We start from the raw sequence: 15735 nt of genomic DNA on the forward strand, positions 1-15735 counted from the left end.
AGCATGTCAATACAGAAGCGTCGGAAAGTAACACACCTGGGGTTACCTGAATGGATTGAAACGGCTTGAGGAATCCAAGTGTTAGGACATAGTGACTGGAAGGATCTTGGGCACGTGGTAGACGGTAGACCCGATGATGATGGCCGGGCCCGGGGGCAAAGCGTGGTGCTGATTGTAGGATTAGACTGGAATGGAATGCACGGAAAACACTTGAGATTGCAAACGGACATGGACATGGACACACAAATAATGCAGGTCGACCCTTATATAACAAGAGATAGCAATGGCAGTGGATTTCAAACGAGATGGTATCTTGCATGTGCATCCTCATGTTGTTTCTATCTCTTGTTGTTTATTCTGGCCTCCCCATTCTTGGGTAATACAGCACTGCACCTGCACCCAATCGCTACGCTCTCAACGATCCAGCTTCTTCTCCATCCCGGCTTGCTTGTGCTGTCCTTTCGATACAGGTGCCCCGTCCAGCGCCGTCATACGCTCGGCATCAGCACCTAACACCTACATTTAGCTAGGGCATTGCAATGCAGATGCAGAATCCCCACCGTCACCGTCACCGCCACCAGCCGGCTTCAACCTACTCCCTGTTCCCTCTAGAAACAGCGGCCTATACAGAGCCTGAGCCAGCCCGGCTTGCCCAGGACGGACTGGAGATCCATGCGGGCGCTATGCATTCAAGGTTGGGGGTTAGCGTTGCGGGTAGGGTACCTACCGTAGGGTAGCAGTCGGCAGAGGCAGCGGCAGGCGGTCGGGGCGATACCATTTCCTTGTTCTACAGGTATGTACCATTTGCGTCAAGACCGATGGTGTAGATTCGAATAATATAGTCGGTCCATCCGATACCTGCCAGGGCTACGCCTGTAGGCGTGGAGCTGGATCTATAGGTACCTAGGTATGTATGGTATGGTAGCGTCTAGACCTCCTCCTTATGACTCGCATCGCCAACCTGCTCCTCCACAACACTCTGCTTCCGCTGCCTCTCCACCTCACCCGTAAACCGCTCTTGGATCTTCCCCGTCCGCCACGCCTTCACATCGCTATCGAACATCAGGTCGATCTCCTCGAGACTCCGCTGCGCGGTTTCAGGGTACATGAAGAAGACGTGGAACGTCATGACTGTACAAAACACGCCGAAGATGATATACGTCTTCCACTGGATGTTCGTGAAGGCCGGCGCAACGAAGTACGCGAGCGCGAAGTTGAAGATCCAGTTTCCTGCTGCGGATAAGCCGACGCCCTTGGCGCGGTACTTGAGCGGGAAGACCTCGGACGCGTAGATCCAGGCTGTGGGCGCCCAGGTGAGGCCGTAGACGCCGACGAAGATGTAGGAGAGCGCGATGACGGCTTTGCCGGGGGCGCCGGTGATTTCCCACTTTAGGGACGCGTTGCCGTTTATGGAATCTACGGGATTGCCGCGCGTGGCCATGACGGCTGCGATCGCGTAATGGATTACCATGCAGGTTATGGCACCCGAGACGAGGAGGAGGCGGCGCCCGATGCGGTCGATGTAGGGGAGGATCACGCCGGTTGTGGCGACGAAGATGACGTATTGGATGATGGAGGAGTAGAGGGAGGTGTCGCCGCTCTGCGAAGGTTAGCTTGTTTGAACCTAATGGGAAGAATTGAAGGAGGAGTGGGCACCATTCCGGCCATCTGGAAGATCCAGACGACGTAGTACATGGCCACGTTACCGCCCAGCAGCTGCTGCCAGACCTGGCAGCTTACGCCGCACAGGGTGCGCTTCCAGATGCGCGGGCCAAAGAGGGCGAAGAACGAGACGTCCTCGGCTTCGTGGGCGAGCCGCGCGGCCTCCTTGACTTCTTCGAATTCCACCTGCACGACGGGGTCGTTGCGGTTTCCCTTTCCGTGGAGGTCGGCGAGGATGTCTAGGGCTTCCTCCCAGCGTTCGTGGGCGGCGAGCCAGCGGGGGGACTCGGGGAAGAAGAAGAGCGCCAGGAAGAGGATGAGGCCGGGGACGGCTTGGACGCCCCAGGCGACGCGGAAGGCGGAGGGGCCTTCGATGCCTTTGCCGCAGCCCCAGGAGATCAGATACATGATGAGGATGCCCCATTCTACGTGTGTTAGTAGGTCATCGAATACGGGAGATTTGGTTCCTACCGATCGCCCACTGCTGAATGCCGACGATTCGCCCCCGAATACGAGCGGGGGCCAGTTCGGCTAGGTAGACGCATACTTGGGAGGATGTGATGCCGACTATCGGGGTTAGAGACGAAATATTATATAGGGGTGGACGCACCAGAAAGACCGCTGATGACTCGACCGGCCACCAGATGAGCCACGTTCTGCGCGGAGCATTGGATGACGGCCCCGATGATCCAGATCAGAGAGGCAATCATCAAGCTCTTCTTTCGTCCGAGGTGATCGGCGACGAAACCGGCTGCAATGGCACCGGCGAAGGATCCGGCGGACATACTCGCCGTGATTCCTCCCTGCAGATCTGAGTTTGGATTGTTGAAGTAGTCGAGGTACTGCTCCGTTGCCAGGAAGGCGGACATGGAGGAGACATCGAAACCGAAGAGGGCACCGCCTATGGTGCCAAAGGCCGCGAGGACTGGCCGGTTAGTTGATGACACTTCAGATGGAAAGGGTCTACCCACCATAGATATTGCTGATGCGATACATCTTGACAGATCTTGCCAGCAGTCGCACTTGACCGGTTCGACCGGGGAATCTGGAGAAGCGGGCCCTTTTATAGTTGAACTCGGCCGGCCCTGTGGGCGCCGCACCGTGGCCGATGCAACATGTCTGGCAAGGCAGCGGGCAGAAGCGAAAGCGAAATGCGGGATTGCGGAGGCCGAGATGGGAACTCCATCATGGGGAAGAGGCCGAATCGAATGAGATGGAGAAGAACTGCGTCACAGTGGAGTCGTGGTTCTTGTCCAGGCCACTCGGCTGTTTCTCGGTTAGCCAGCGCAAATTAACCGACGTGGTGCCATCGTCAACAGGATGCCCATCACTTCGGAGACGATTGTCATTCTTGGGCTCTTGTTCTTGTTCCCTGATGTTCGTGTCTTCTCCACCGGAGGCTTGTATCAGAGGCACCTGCGGCTGGAGGATTACCGACCGTGTGACTTCAAACGTTATGTAAGGAGTATACCAGGCTACTGTATGCATGGCCACCACGAGGATGCCATGTGCTTTCAGCAAACAGCATGTCCGTACTTGCCGAGTCCATATCGTTCTTGACCCTCGTCAGTGGCTGGTCTAACAACGTCCGGGCGCAAGCCTCCCGCCAGGCTTAGCAGTCAACTAGGCAAGATCCTAGCCAGTCACGCGGTGTCGGCATGTCGTAGAATTCCCTCTTGATGCCGGCTAACAGTCGGGCCGCCAGCTTTATCCGGAACACGTTTGTCAGTCGCTGTCCGGAAGTTGACAGCGTTGAATTTAGCCGTGATGAGCCTGATTTGACGCCGTTCAACCTAAGTTTCGACGGCGAGTTTCGTGTCAGGCTCCTTCCCGACCGGGCCCGACTTATACTCTCCGAAGGCATCGTGGACCGCTTTCCATCCGACATCATCTTGAAAACTCCAGTATCGACATTCGACAGGAATCGCTTCCATTACCCCATGGGCACCCGACCCCGGACCCGGCAGCCCCACAGCCATACCCACTCGTGTGCGGGCCAGGTTATCATCATTCTGTCCAAGATCAACTTTCAGAGCATAGCAAGGTATCGTTGTCATGCTTGATGGTGGTACCGACGTGTCGCTTATCCTGCTCGCCCGGGCCCAACTTGGTGTATACAAACCATTCACCTTTCGCTCTTGGCTACCCGCGGAATGCCCGAGGACCATATGGACATGGTGATGGCGATCGCAGGTAGCGTCTGACACAGCCCTGAACCAACCCTCTGGTGGCGTTTTGTTCCTGCATTTACAATCGAAGCCTGCTCGGCGGCTCCTGAAGGATGGGGACCTGGCGAGCACGTGACTGGCTCTACCCATCTGGATGCAGAGCACGCTTTCACCCTAGCAGTCTTATCGACAGGCCTTCTTGCTGGCTCTTATCTTGATCGTCTGCGCGGAGGAGTGGGAGGGCTCATTTGTCGTTCGAGGCCGACCACTGGTGTCGGCCATGCAAGCGAGGTTGCATCTGGCGTTGCCGCAGCAGCATCGCCGTCTGATCTAAACGCGTTTTAATCTTGGGACTGTTATAGTCCTCCTTGCGTGAGATCGATCGCCTGGGGATACGAGTCTCTTCGTTTTATTCTAGACCAGGGTGGACACGGGCTTGTCTCATACCATGATACCACCGAGGCCGACTTCACGTTAACCACCACGTTGTAACAGAACCTCGCGTCTGGATGCTACGTAAGCCCGCCATTGAGTTTGAGCTTCAGTCTCTTCTAGAAGAGATGCGACGCAAGATATGGCTTTTCTCAAGCCACACATTTCTTTTGATCCGGACGGGCATTGATGATTGGGCTGGTGATCGGTGCCTTGAATCGCACAGCATGATGACCGCATAACAATGGACAAATAAACGGCCACCACAACTCCCGATCTCAGACATGAAACCGGGGCGCATGGCTTGCACCATCTCCATGCAAGGGTGGGAATTCCGTGATACCAGCCGCCTCATCCGCTCTTATCTCTGCTGGCGTCCATCGCTCTCCCCATATCAGGGCGACCTTATCTCCGCCGCGTAGAACGTCGCATTAGTCGACGCCGGTTCTTGCTATCCAGCGCTACTTTGCGCCTCGAGATAACGTCTTCCAATAACTCGAGCCGTTGCTTATCAGGGTATACTTCCAATCGCCCCTCGGTTGCGCCCATATCGCCCCCTGTGCGACCCCTCAAGCCAGGGCAGATTCCAAGATACTGCGCATGATATAAGACTCGCCACAGTGCTTGATTGTGTCGAGATACTTTCGCCGAGAACTTGATTCTTCTCTTCATCGTTCACTCAACTTCTACAATGGACGTGTCACACGCCCTCGGCGAGAGCTCCAGCCAGGAGAACACCTCGGAGAAGCATATTCACTCAACGCAGCATGAAACCGACCATGGAGCGGAGACGGATCTTCGACGCACCCTGTCGACCCGGCATATGACCATGATCGCCCTTGGCTCGTCCATTGGCATGGGCTTGTGGCTTGGGAGCGGCACATCCCTCATGAACGGCGGTCCGGCTGCTCTGTTCATCGGGTACATCCTCGCCGGTACGATGATCTGGTCTGTCTCCCACGCCATTGGCGAGATGGCGGTGCTCTATCCCCTGCCCAGTGCGTTCGTCCAGTGGAGCAGTATCTTTATCAGCAAGGAGCTTGGCTTTGCAGTCGGCTGGGCGTACTGGTTCAGCGCGTTCATCACCATTGCGAATGAGCTTCAGGTATGTCACGACCCATGATTCAAGACGAAGCTGACCGTCAGGGCGTCGTCACGGTCTTGAGCTTCTGGACGGATGCAGTCCCGACGGCTGCATGGATCTCGATCTTCTGGGTGGTGATCATCTTTATCAACGCCTGGGCCGTCAAGTTCTTTGGCGAGGTGGAAGTGGTCTCCTCAACCATCAAGTTCTCGTGGATTTTCGTGGTCATCATCTCGCTCATAGGTTGGCACTCCATTCCACATGTCGACATAGCTAACTCAATCCCCAAGTTGTCTCGGCCGGAGGGGCCCCGAACCATGAAGCCATTGGCTTTCGGTACTGGAATGCAGAGCCCTTTACCAACGGCTTCAAAGGCTTCCTCAGCGTGATGCCAACCTGCATTTTCGCCATGTCCGGTTCGGAAAACAGCGCTCTCGTGTCAGCGGAGACCCAGAACCCCCGCAAGTCTGTCCCGCGGGCCGTCGGCTCAATCTGGTTGCGTTTATCGCTGTTCTATCTCCTCGGCTCCCTCGTCGTGACAATCACCGTCTCCCCTGAAGACCCGAACCTATTCGGCGCGTCCGGTACCAACGCCTCTCCATTCGTCATCGCGTACACCAACGCCGGAATCCCCGCTCTAGCTCACATCATGAACGCCGTCATCTTCATCTCCGTCGTCTCCACCGGCTCAATCTCCGGCTTCGGCGGATCTCGCCTGCTCATGGGCCTGAGCCATCTGCGCATGGCACCAAAGGTACGCCCCCCATCCACCTCTCCAACTCCATGCTGAGAATCAGATCTTCGGCCGCGCCGACAAGCAAGGCCGCCCCGTCGCCGGCCTCGCAATCACCCTCCTCCTCGGCGGCGCCCTCGCCTACCTCAACGTCAGCGCCAGCGGCGCCGACGTCTTCTCCTGGTTCTCGAACCTCACCTCCCTCTTCACGCTCTTCGGCTGGGGCTCCATCTGCGCCTCGCACCTGCGCATGCGGTACGCGTGGAAGAAGCAGGGCCGGTCCGAGGCCGATCTCCCCTGGAAAACGTGGACGTACCCGTACGCGTCGTGGTGGGGTCTGACCTGGTGCATTCTGCTCATCATCGCGGAGTTCTATCTGAGTGTTTGGCCGCTGCATACCGAGCCGAATGTGAAGGATTTCTTTGCGAATTATGTGAGTATTATTGTGGTGCTTGTTGTTTATCTTGGGGCGAGGGTGTGGTATCGGGGCCCGTGGTGGGTTGATGCGGAGGCTATTGATCTGGATGGGCCCAGGAGGTTCTATGCGCCGGATGATCTGGAGGGGAAGAAGCCGAATGTCTTTGAGAAGTCGGTGGGGTGGGTGTTTAACTAGGATTTGAGTGAGTGTAGTATATGAATGAGGTGTAGGCAAATATATATTGTTGTAGAGAAATCACAGACGTAACAATACGTAAAACTCGGGGATGGGACCGTAGCTCAACCTGGAATGACGGACGCAAGTAATTGATATGACTTGTCTGTTCATGCGAACTATCTTAGGGATTGACAATAAGACTTCCCATCTACAGAGAGTGCAGACTCCTGACCACCTCAGAACCTCAGAAGGCCAAGCAAGCGGAAGAACCCTTTTCCGCCTCCACCACAACAATCCTCTCCTCTCCTCTCCTCTCCTGTTCTCTCCTCTCCTCTCCTCTCCTCTCCTCTTCTCTTCTCTTCTCTTCCCCCCTCTCCTCTCCTCTCCTCTCTTCTAAATCGCCGAATGCCCATGCGTCTCAAACGGCAACCCAAAACACACCACCCCCACTCCCACCCAAAGCGCCGCACTCGCGTATATCGGCGCCGTCGTGAACCCCGTCTCACTCGCAACCAGACTCGCCACCAGCCCGCCGAAACGGAGCAAGCTCGCCGCCGTCCCCGTTGCCGTGCCTCTGTGCGGGGCGGGGAAGGACTCCGGCGTGAAGGCGTACATCACCGCATATTCAAAATTCCCCAATAACCCCGTCACACACGAGAACGCAAGACTCGCGCTCGGCGTCTTGACGCCCACGTACGCGAACAGGAACACGCCCGTTACGATCGACGAGATCCCCATCATCCACCGCCGCCCGAGAAATGTGTTTACCAATACCGCGGCGGAAATCGGGCCCACTACGCCGACTGCCGACTGGATGCAGTAGTTGCGGTAGGTGAGGTCCAAAGAGGAGTTCTGGCTGAAGCGCGTGGAGAGGTACGAGGGGAGGAAGTTGAAGTATAACGGGTATGCGATGCCTGGGCTTGTCAGTGGTCTTGCAAGGAATCGTGGATAGGCAGGGCATACCGATGATCAGCCAGACGGCCCAGATCAGCGCCGTGTGCCGGGACAGTTTCCGCGTTGCGAAGAGCGCCTTGTAGTGCGAGCCCCGGAACTCCTTCATGTTTTCTTTGAGGATCTCCCGCGTCGACAGGCCTTCGGTGGATGGTGTGAGGCCCAGTCGGACGTCGATGGCTTGCAGCATTGATAAGGTCAATGGCTCTGGCTTGCCGTTTTGCCGCGCGACGTAGTTGACTGCGTCGACGGCGGCTTGGTCTTTGCCTTGCGAGAGCAGGTAGCGCGGTGTCTCGGGCATTTTGAACACGAAGATGCGGATGAATGTGAAGGCTAGCGAGAGGGCGCCGAGCGTGATGAGGGTGTATCGCCTGTTGGCGTTAGCCTTGCGATGCTGTATACTGTGAAACGTACCAGCCCATGTTGTCGGCGCGGGAACAGGTCTCTGGTGTGGCGTCGGTAGGGCAGCTGAAGTTTGCCAGGAAGACCCATGCCAGCAACGACACGATCAGCTGGCCGAGATTCCACCAGCCGCTGAGTGCGGTTAGGAGGTACTGGTGGCTGCCGGGGACGAACTCGAGGCTGTGTTGTTAGTGTGCTGCAATATGCTGTCTTGTGTGGCTTACAAGATCATCGAATCGGTCACGACGTTACCACCCGCCGCCGTCCCGATTACCGCCCAGAGAGCACTGAACGCGACAAAGTTCATCGTCCCGGCCGCACCGCACAGGAAGATTCCGGCGATCGCTAGCGTCGAGTTGAAGGCAGGCTTGCGGCCGATCAGGTCGGAGGATATACCCCAGAACGAGGCGCCCAGGATCATGCCGACGTAGTACGCTACCGAGCTGTAGCTGACCTGCTTGATGCCGCTAAACTCCTGCTGGATCGGCGGCTGGACGGCGGATATCCCCTGCGAGCAGAAGTTGTCCACCACCCAGCCGAACCCGGCGACGACGAATAGCTTCCACTGGTATCTGGGGTTGTTAGCCGTCTCAGGATAAGGGACATCATGGATAAGGGAAAAGAGGAAGTACCTTCCCATCCCGATATCCGCCATGCACTGCGAGATGAGCTCCGACTTGAGACGGTAGGCGTCGGTCGTCGACGAGCCGTAGAACTGCTCCATCTCGGCGTCGTCGACCACCTCCATCTTGCCGATGTCCTCCTGCGGGACATCCTCCGGACGCTTGTCACGCTTGTCGAGTTCGATCTCCATGATGGCTATGTTGCTGTCGATGAGACACAGCTGCCGTGCAGAATGATATACCCAGTGACTTAGGGTTGGCGCTTACGGATCAAGGCAGCAGGGGTGGGGGTGCTATCGCGCCTCCACTGATATGATAAGTGACGCACCAGGCTTGGGGGTGCTACGTGTTGATCCTTGCCAACAATTATCCCAAACAGTACGGAAGTAAACCATAATATTGAACTAAGCACAGAGTAGGTTTACGCAACAATCGCCGTCGCCGGCGCAGCCTCCAGCTTCTGCGCCTTCTCCGCCAGCTCCTTCTTGTACGCCTCCGCGCGCCCATAGCTCTGCTTGTACGCGCCCTTGACCATATCCTCGACCGTGATGGGCGCGTACTTGGGCTGCTCGCCCACCTTGCAGCAGTTAGGCAGACACTCGCAGACGTGGTCTGGGTTTCCGCTGAAGAAGAACGGGATCGAGTACCGTTCTAGTCCGGACTTGTTGATCACCCGGTGGATGTTGGACTTGTACCGGTCGTTCGCCATGCGCATCATCAGGTCGCCCAGGTTCACGACGTACGCGCCGGGGACGGGTTGCACCTGGTTTCATTAGCTATGTAGGTGAGTTTGCGTTGAGACATACGTCAAGCCATTCCCCGCTCGGCGCATCAAGGACCTGCAGCCCGTCAACCTCATCCTGCAGCAGCAGCGTGACGCATCCGAAGTCCGTGTGTGCCCCAATCCCCCGGTTCAGCTTCTCGTCTTCGTCCTTCGGCTGGCTGGGATAGTGCAGCATGCGCATTGTCGCGACGCCGCCGGTCGTCAGAGGGTCGAAGAACGACTCGTCGACATCGAGGGTCAGCGCCAACACGGCGAGCACGTCTTTCGCGAGCTCGTAGACGGCGTGGTAGTACTCCATCGCGGTCGCCCGGAATTCGTCGGCGTCTGGTACGGTCGCGGGCCACTGCAGAGTATCAGTATCCCTACCTACCTACTTTGTAGACTGTAAATCAATGAATGGAGGCGCACCTGGTTCGGCCCCGAATTCAGCCGCTTGTTCACGTAGTACGGATGATCCGTCCCAATCTCCTCTCCGATATACAGTCCCTCCTTGAGTTCCGGCCCCGTACCGACCTCCAGCATCTGCGATCGAAGCAGCTCGTACCCGCGGTTGAAGGAGTTGAGGTCTACACCGTCCTTATCAGCCACACCCTCCTCAATGTAGTATATGTAGAGGACGAAACGCACTCTTATCAATCCCCATCTTCTCCTCCAGCGGCAACGAGAAAAACCGCTTCGCGGCGCTCATAACGCGCACCTGCAGTTCCCGCGGGATGCGGTGGCCCGTGATCTGGAAGAAGCCGTTGTATTCGCATGATTCGCGGACCTGCGAGACCAGCTTTGCCTTTGCGGTGGCGTCCGTGCCGTAGAAGGGGGAGAAGTCGAGGATTGGGGGCGCGGTGGGGGACATGCTGTCTGTGTCTGTGTCCTTTTGCGTATGCTGGTGTGTTGGATAGGTTGGACTTGGGATTGACGCGCCGAGGCTGGTGATGGATTGTGCAAGATGAATGGATTTGATCCTACGAGTGAAGGGTAAGGTTGTTTGGATCGATTGAGCTGTGGTGAGTGTTGTGGTTACTGTTACTGCTCCGACCGCGTCGAGCTTATTATCTACCATAGCCCCTCCATCCCCTCACGCCTTGGAGATGACAGATGGCCGGGTAGTTGTCCGGATCACCTACGGAGTAGCTGACCACTGGGTCTGGAGCCTCCAGGCTCTCTCCATCTATTGAGCGCAGGGGAGCGCTTTGCCTCCAAGCCAAAGTACTATACGTACGGCTGATCAAAAGTGGGATATGGCAAGGGTGGGGGTCTGATTAGATAGGGCCGGACCCAACCTGTCTAGCCTGTTCCACCTGCAGGCAGCTTCTCCAACTGCTATCTAGCGTGGCCGGGGTGGTGCTATCGAGGACTCGACTATCGATTCTGGAGATAGCGGTGGAATGATGGGGTTACCTGCACAGTGACAGTGACAACTAACGACGCAGAGGGAACGCTATAAACCCCGCCCTCTCCAACACTGCTCCACCCCTTTTCGGTCTTCGATGCATAGTCCTGTCCACCGTCGTCATGGGTACTGAGGCCGACATCGAGAAAGTCCCCTCCGCTTCGGCTAGTGCGAGACCGGAGGAGACCAAGGGCACGAGCAGTGTGTATGTGGACGTCGAGGCGGAGAGGAGCTTTGGTTTGTTGATCCGGCCATGCTGACTGAACTAAGCTGACTTGCGTAGTGCGCAAGGTGGACTTTTATGTCCTGCCTTTGCTGTGTTTGGTGAGTTTGCTGTCTCCGTCCACTGTTTGGCGCGAGTATGGGGATAGGGCTAACTGGAACCGTAGATGTACTTCTTCGACTGCATGGACCGCGTACGTATTGCACCCACTACACCTAGGACTTCAATTGCATTCGATGGGATACAAGCTAACAGAGTCTAGAGCAACCTGGCCAACGCCAAAACCGACGGCCTGGAGGTGGACATCAACCTTCAGGGCAACGACTACTCGTTGCTTATTTTGCTGTTTTATATCCCCTTCGGTCTGTTTGACTTGCCCTGGAACCTGCTGATTAAACGGTACTCGGCGCGGATTATGCTGTCATTTAGTATGTCCTTCTTATTACCATAGTTGTGGGCAGTGCTAATGCCTGGAGTGCAGTGACCGTCGTCTGGGGCATCTGCGCGCTCTGCCAATGCGCCGCTCACAACTTTGGAAGTCTGCTTGTTATACGGATTATACTTGGGTACCTACCCTACACCCCATGTCCTGACAAGTGCTGACAAAGTAGAATCTTCGAAGCAGGCTTCTTCGCCGGCTCGACCTTCTACTTCACGCTCTTCTACACCCGCAACGAAATGGGCTTCCGCCTCGCCATCCTGCAGTCCTTCGCCGTCCTCGCCTCCGCCTTCTCCGGCCTCATCTCCTTCGGCCTCTTCCAGATTAACCACCCCACCGTGAAAGGCTGGCAGTGGCTGTTTATCGTGGAGGGGTCGATGACGCTCATCATCGGGGTGATTGGGTTCTGGTGGCTCCCGGACAGAGCGCAGAGCGCGTGGTTTCTGAACGAGCGCGAACGAGCGGCGGCTTCTGCACGCTTGCTGCGTGATACCTCGGCCGAGGTCGAGACGAAGCTCGAGCTCAAGGCTGCGTTTAAGACGTGGAGCGATTGGAAGTTCCCCGTCTGGGCGGTCATCACCTTTACGTACCCCGTTGCGTACGCGACGGCGATGAATTTCTTCCCGATTGTACGTCCCATCCCCTGCTTTGGTATACAGACCAGCTAATAGGCGCAGATCGTCGCGCGCCTCGGCTACAGCGTGATCAAAACAAACCTGTGGACCGTCGCCCCGAACCTCGTCGGCGCGGTCGTCCTGCTCGCCGTTGCCAAATCCTCCGACTACTTCCGCGAGCGCAGCATGCACATCATCCTCAGCCTGCTCATCTCGCTCGTCGGCATGCTGATTCTCGCAGCCATCAATGTAGGCAACAACAAGGGCGTCGCGTACTTCGCGTGCTTCCTGCTCGCGAGCGGCGCGTATATACCCACGTGTTTGGTGCACGCGTGGCACAACAACAATAACACGGATGAGAACTCAAGGGCGGCTAATACGGGGTTCTTTGTTGGGCTGGGGAATATCGCGGGTGTGTTGAGTGCGGCGACGTTCAGGACGGAGTATGCGCCGCGCTATGTGCCGACGCTGGTGGCGACGTGCGCGTGTAATGGGGTTTGTATTCTGGCTACGGCGTTTTTGGGATTCTGGATGAGGGCGGAGAATCGACGGAGGGATAAGGCGCAGGGGAGGAGGATTGTGGCGGGCCAGGTTGAGACCAGGATGCTGGGGGAGGGCGAGGGCAGTCCGGAGTGGCGGTATTTCTTGTAACCTCTCTGTACTTACAGTAGGTAGGGCGACTACAGGTGGTCCTGCATAGCACAGACTGATAGCACGATAGGGCTAGACTCGTACTTATCACCCGTATCTCTGTCCGACCGTATCACAGCCAGGTCATCATGCATATTGCCATTGTGATTCGAGCCTGGCCTCAGTCGACCCCGCACGTCTCGTCTCCATCTCCATCTCCACTGCAACAGATTATAACGAACGATTGCTCCGAGCTATCCAGCGTCTCCCTCCTCTATCCCTCCCTGTCTCCGTCTCCGCCTGTCAACAAGGAAAGACTACAATGAAAGAACCATCCAAAAAACACACCTGCTCCCACCCCGGCTGCACCAAAGCCTTCACCCGCGCCGAGCACTTGCGCCGCCACTCGCTGAACCATGAGGCCGGCAGCCAGAGCCACGGCCACACCTGCCCGCGGTGCATGACGCATTTCAGCCGCCCGGACCTGCTGAGTCGGCATATGGACCGGCATGCGAAGAAGGATGCTGAGGCGGGGGGTGTTGGACGGGGTGTGCTCGAGACGAGGAAGCGCATGCGCAGGGCGGAGGATGGGAGTATTGTTGTACGGCCGCCGAAGAGGGCGAGGCATGGCGTCCAGAAGACGGGGGCTGCGTTGTCGGTTTCCGCTGAGTCGTCGTCTTCGTCTGCTGGCGAGCTGGAGATGGGGATGGGGATGGGGAGCGAGGGGTCGCCGGATCTGGCTCATCCTCATCCCCATTCATATCCTTATGCCCATGCGCAGGCTCATCCTCACGCCCAAGCTCCAGTCTCCCCGCCGCGATCAGCGGGCGATCCGGTCTCTGTCTCCGGTGTCTCGTTCGACGACGACGATCCAGACCCGCTGCTTGCACCCATGATGCCGAGTGGCCCGTTCGAGCCGTACGTCGAGCCGATCCCGGGGCAGTTCGATGCGGCGGATGGGTCGTGGGGTGCTGGGTTGGGGGATATGATGCTGGACACCGGTATGTCTTCTACTTGCTATTGTAGGAACTTGCTAAGAGTGCAGCTACCGACTTCAACCTCCCCTTCGCCGCAACGGGCAACTACAACTGGCTCTTCGATGTCTCCTCGCTCGACGACGCGTTCAACCTCGACCTCCCGCTGCCTCTGGGTCCGGATCTCGTTCCGTTTGCGAACGCTGATAATGACGGTGCGAACTTTGACGTCTCGGGTCCGGATAATGCAGTACAGGATATGCTGAACCTCGACCTGGATATTGACCTCAAGGGGCTTCCCCTGCCGGAGTATGAACATGCGACTGGACAGGACGGGTCGTCTGTTTTACTGCAGGCCGCGAGCTTCGTCGAACGAAGTACCAGCAACAACCACGGCGACAACAGTAAACGAACGGACTTCCCAGACCTCGACTGGATGGCCGGTGCACCCCCAGTCGAGAACACCGTCCCCCTCCGCCCCCAACTCACCGACGACGCCCGCCGAGGCATCCTAGCCCTAATCGCCCAAAGCCCCCCAGTCGACATCCACGGCCAGCCCTTGAACCTCGACTCGCCGCTCCTCTCCCTATCTTCCCTCCAAACATACAGCGACCTCTTCTTCTCCCGCTTCAACACCACATACCCGCTCATCCACCCCGCAACCTTCGACCCCAACGCCATCGAGCCCGTTTTCCTGGCAGCCATCCTCTCAATGGGCGCAACATACAGCACCCGCGAAGCGCACCGCCTCGCCGTCGGCATCCACGACTCCCTCCGCACCACCCTCTTCTGCAACGCCGCATTCAGCCCGCAGCCCGAGCTGTGGGTGCTCCAGGCGATGCTGCTGATCGACTGTTTCGGCAAGATGCGCGCGGGCCCGCGGCAGCGCGAGACCGCGCAGCTGTTCCACTGCGTTCTGATCAAGCTGATTCGGAGGAGTACATGCTGCTCCATCCGCTCTCAAATCGAACCACTCGGAGGAATGGAGGGCGCAGATCTCGAACAGACGTGGAAAGACGCCATGGCCGCGGAACAGCGCAAGCGCCTCGCCCTCCAGTGCTTCATGTGGGACACGCAGCACGCCGTCCTCTTCAGCCAGAGCCTGTGCATGTCCGCGTTCGAGATCCGCTCGGCCCTGCCCTGTTGCCCTGGCGCGTGGGACGCCCACACCGCAGAAGAATGGGCTCGGCATGCAGCCCGGGATCCCGAGCGGCTCTTCCTCCCCGTGTTAAAGGGGTATATCACGCCCGGCGCGATGTCCCGACCACGGGATCTGAACGGCCCGTCGCGCATGGTTGTCCTGCATGGCCTTATGTCTATCAGCGCGGACCTGAAACGGCGCGACCAGACGACGCTCCGGGGGATGCCGGAGCGCGTGGGCGCGTGGGCGCCGCGCATGGGGAGGGCGTATGACCTCTGGAAGGCGGACTTTGACGCCGACGTGCTGAACATGAAGCTGGGGCCTGTGCGGGTCTCGGCGGATGAGATGAGGCGGTTCACCACGCTCAAGGGCGCGGCGATGGCGCTGTACCGCGCCGCTAGTCTGGCGCTGCATGTTGAGGTCCTCGATCTGCAGATTGCGGCGGGGGCATGCCAGATTCTGGGGCGTGTTGTATCGGGCCAGGACCGCGATCGCTCACGTCTCATGCTCGCGCGCTGGCTTGCTGGCAGTTCGTCGGCGACGGCGTCGCGGCATGCTGCGTGCCTTCTGCAAGATGCGGTGCTGAGTCTGCATGACTGGGACCAGACGGATGCGTTCCACTTCCCGTGGTGTCTGTACCTCGCGACTTTGACGGTATGGGCGTTCCATGCGCGCGACGACCTGCCGAAGAAGCCGACGGATCTGTCGAGTCTGATTGTGGCCATGACGTCCGCTGGGGATGAACTGGAGGCATTGGGCGGGCAGTATGACACGCGCCCGCTGGTGCGAGCCATGGCGCAGCAGCTGGCTACGGTGCGGTGGGCGGTTGTGCATGATGCCATGAAGGTCTTGGTGAATTTGGCGTCTGATTCAGTTTAGCCTTTATGCTATGT

The 15735-nt window shown here is 57.8% G+C and overlaps 6 protein-coding genes across 6 annotated transcripts; 3 read left to right on the forward strand and 3 right to left on the reverse strand.

The window, feature by feature from the left end:
* Nucleotides 1-928: 928 nt before the first annotated feature.
* On the reverse strand, nucleotides 929-2658 carry DSM5745_10635 (sugar porter family MFS transporter; the record flags this gene model as incomplete). Its single annotated transcript, XM_026752651.1, has 5 exons — nucleotides 929-1600; nucleotides 1657-2087; nucleotides 2134-2229; nucleotides 2273-2587; nucleotides 2634-2658. The coding sequence occupies 5 exons, from the start codon at nucleotides 2656-2658 to the stop codon at nucleotides 929-931; spliced, it is 1539 nt and encodes a 512-aa protein (XP_026598669.1).
* Nucleotides 2659-4953: 2295 nt separating this feature from the next.
* DSM5745_10636 (putative amino acid transporter) lies at nucleotides 4954-6692 on the forward strand (the record flags this gene model as incomplete). The annotated part of the gene is made up of 4 exons (XM_026752652.1): nucleotides 4954-5367; nucleotides 5409-5589; nucleotides 5637-6100; nucleotides 6144-6692. 4 exons carry the CDS (start codon nucleotides 4954-4956, stop codon nucleotides 6690-6692), a joined length of 1608 nt encoding a protein of 535 aa, XP_026598670.1.
* Nucleotides 6693-7067: 375 nt separating this feature from the next.
* Nucleotides 7068-8841, reverse strand: DSM5745_10637 (MFS transporter; the record flags this gene model as incomplete). Its single annotated transcript, XM_026752653.1, has 5 exons — nucleotides 7068-7588; nucleotides 7638-7996; nucleotides 8040-8207; nucleotides 8252-8599; nucleotides 8660-8841. 5 exons carry the CDS (start codon nucleotides 8839-8841, stop codon nucleotides 7068-7070), a joined length of 1578 nt encoding a protein of 525 aa, XP_026598671.1.
* A 230-nt stretch (nucleotides 8842-9071) lies between these two features.
* Nucleotides 9072-10284, reverse strand: encD (Fe(2+)/2-oxoglutarate-dependent oxygenase encD; the record flags this gene model as incomplete). Its single annotated transcript, XM_026752654.1, has 4 exons — nucleotides 9072-9413; nucleotides 9457-9777; nucleotides 9843-10000; nucleotides 10062-10284. The coding sequence occupies 4 exons, from the start codon at nucleotides 10282-10284 to the stop codon at nucleotides 9072-9074; spliced, it is 1044 nt and encodes a 347-aa protein (XP_026598672.1).
* A 659-nt stretch (nucleotides 10285-10943) lies between these two features.
* On the forward strand, nucleotides 10944-12748 carry DSM5745_10639 (uncharacterized protein; the record flags this gene model as incomplete). The annotated part of the gene is made up of 6 exons (XM_026752655.1): nucleotides 10944-11058; nucleotides 11105-11145; nucleotides 11211-11237; nucleotides 11307-11472; nucleotides 11670-12112; nucleotides 12161-12748. 6 exons carry the CDS (start codon nucleotides 10944-10946, stop codon nucleotides 12746-12748), a joined length of 1380 nt encoding a protein of 459 aa, XP_026598673.1.
* Nucleotides 12749-13049: 301 nt separating this feature from the next.
* On the forward strand, nucleotides 13050-15721 carry DSM5745_10640 (putative C2H2 finger transcription factor; the record flags this gene model as incomplete). The annotated part of the gene is made up of 2 exons (XM_026752656.1): nucleotides 13050-13728; nucleotides 13773-15721. 2 exons carry the CDS (start codon nucleotides 13050-13052, stop codon nucleotides 15719-15721), a joined length of 2628 nt encoding a protein of 875 aa, XP_026598674.1.
* Between the last annotated feature and the right edge of the window lie 14 nt (nucleotides 15722-15735).

This window comes from Aspergillus mulundensis, assembly GCF_003369625.1.
Source record: "Aspergillus mulundensis strain DSM 5745 chromosome Unknown scaffold_16, whole genome shotgun sequence".
In the NCBI taxonomy this organism is placed as follows: domain Eukaryota; kingdom Fungi; phylum Ascomycota; class Eurotiomycetes; order Eurotiales; family Aspergillaceae; genus Aspergillus; species Aspergillus mulundensis.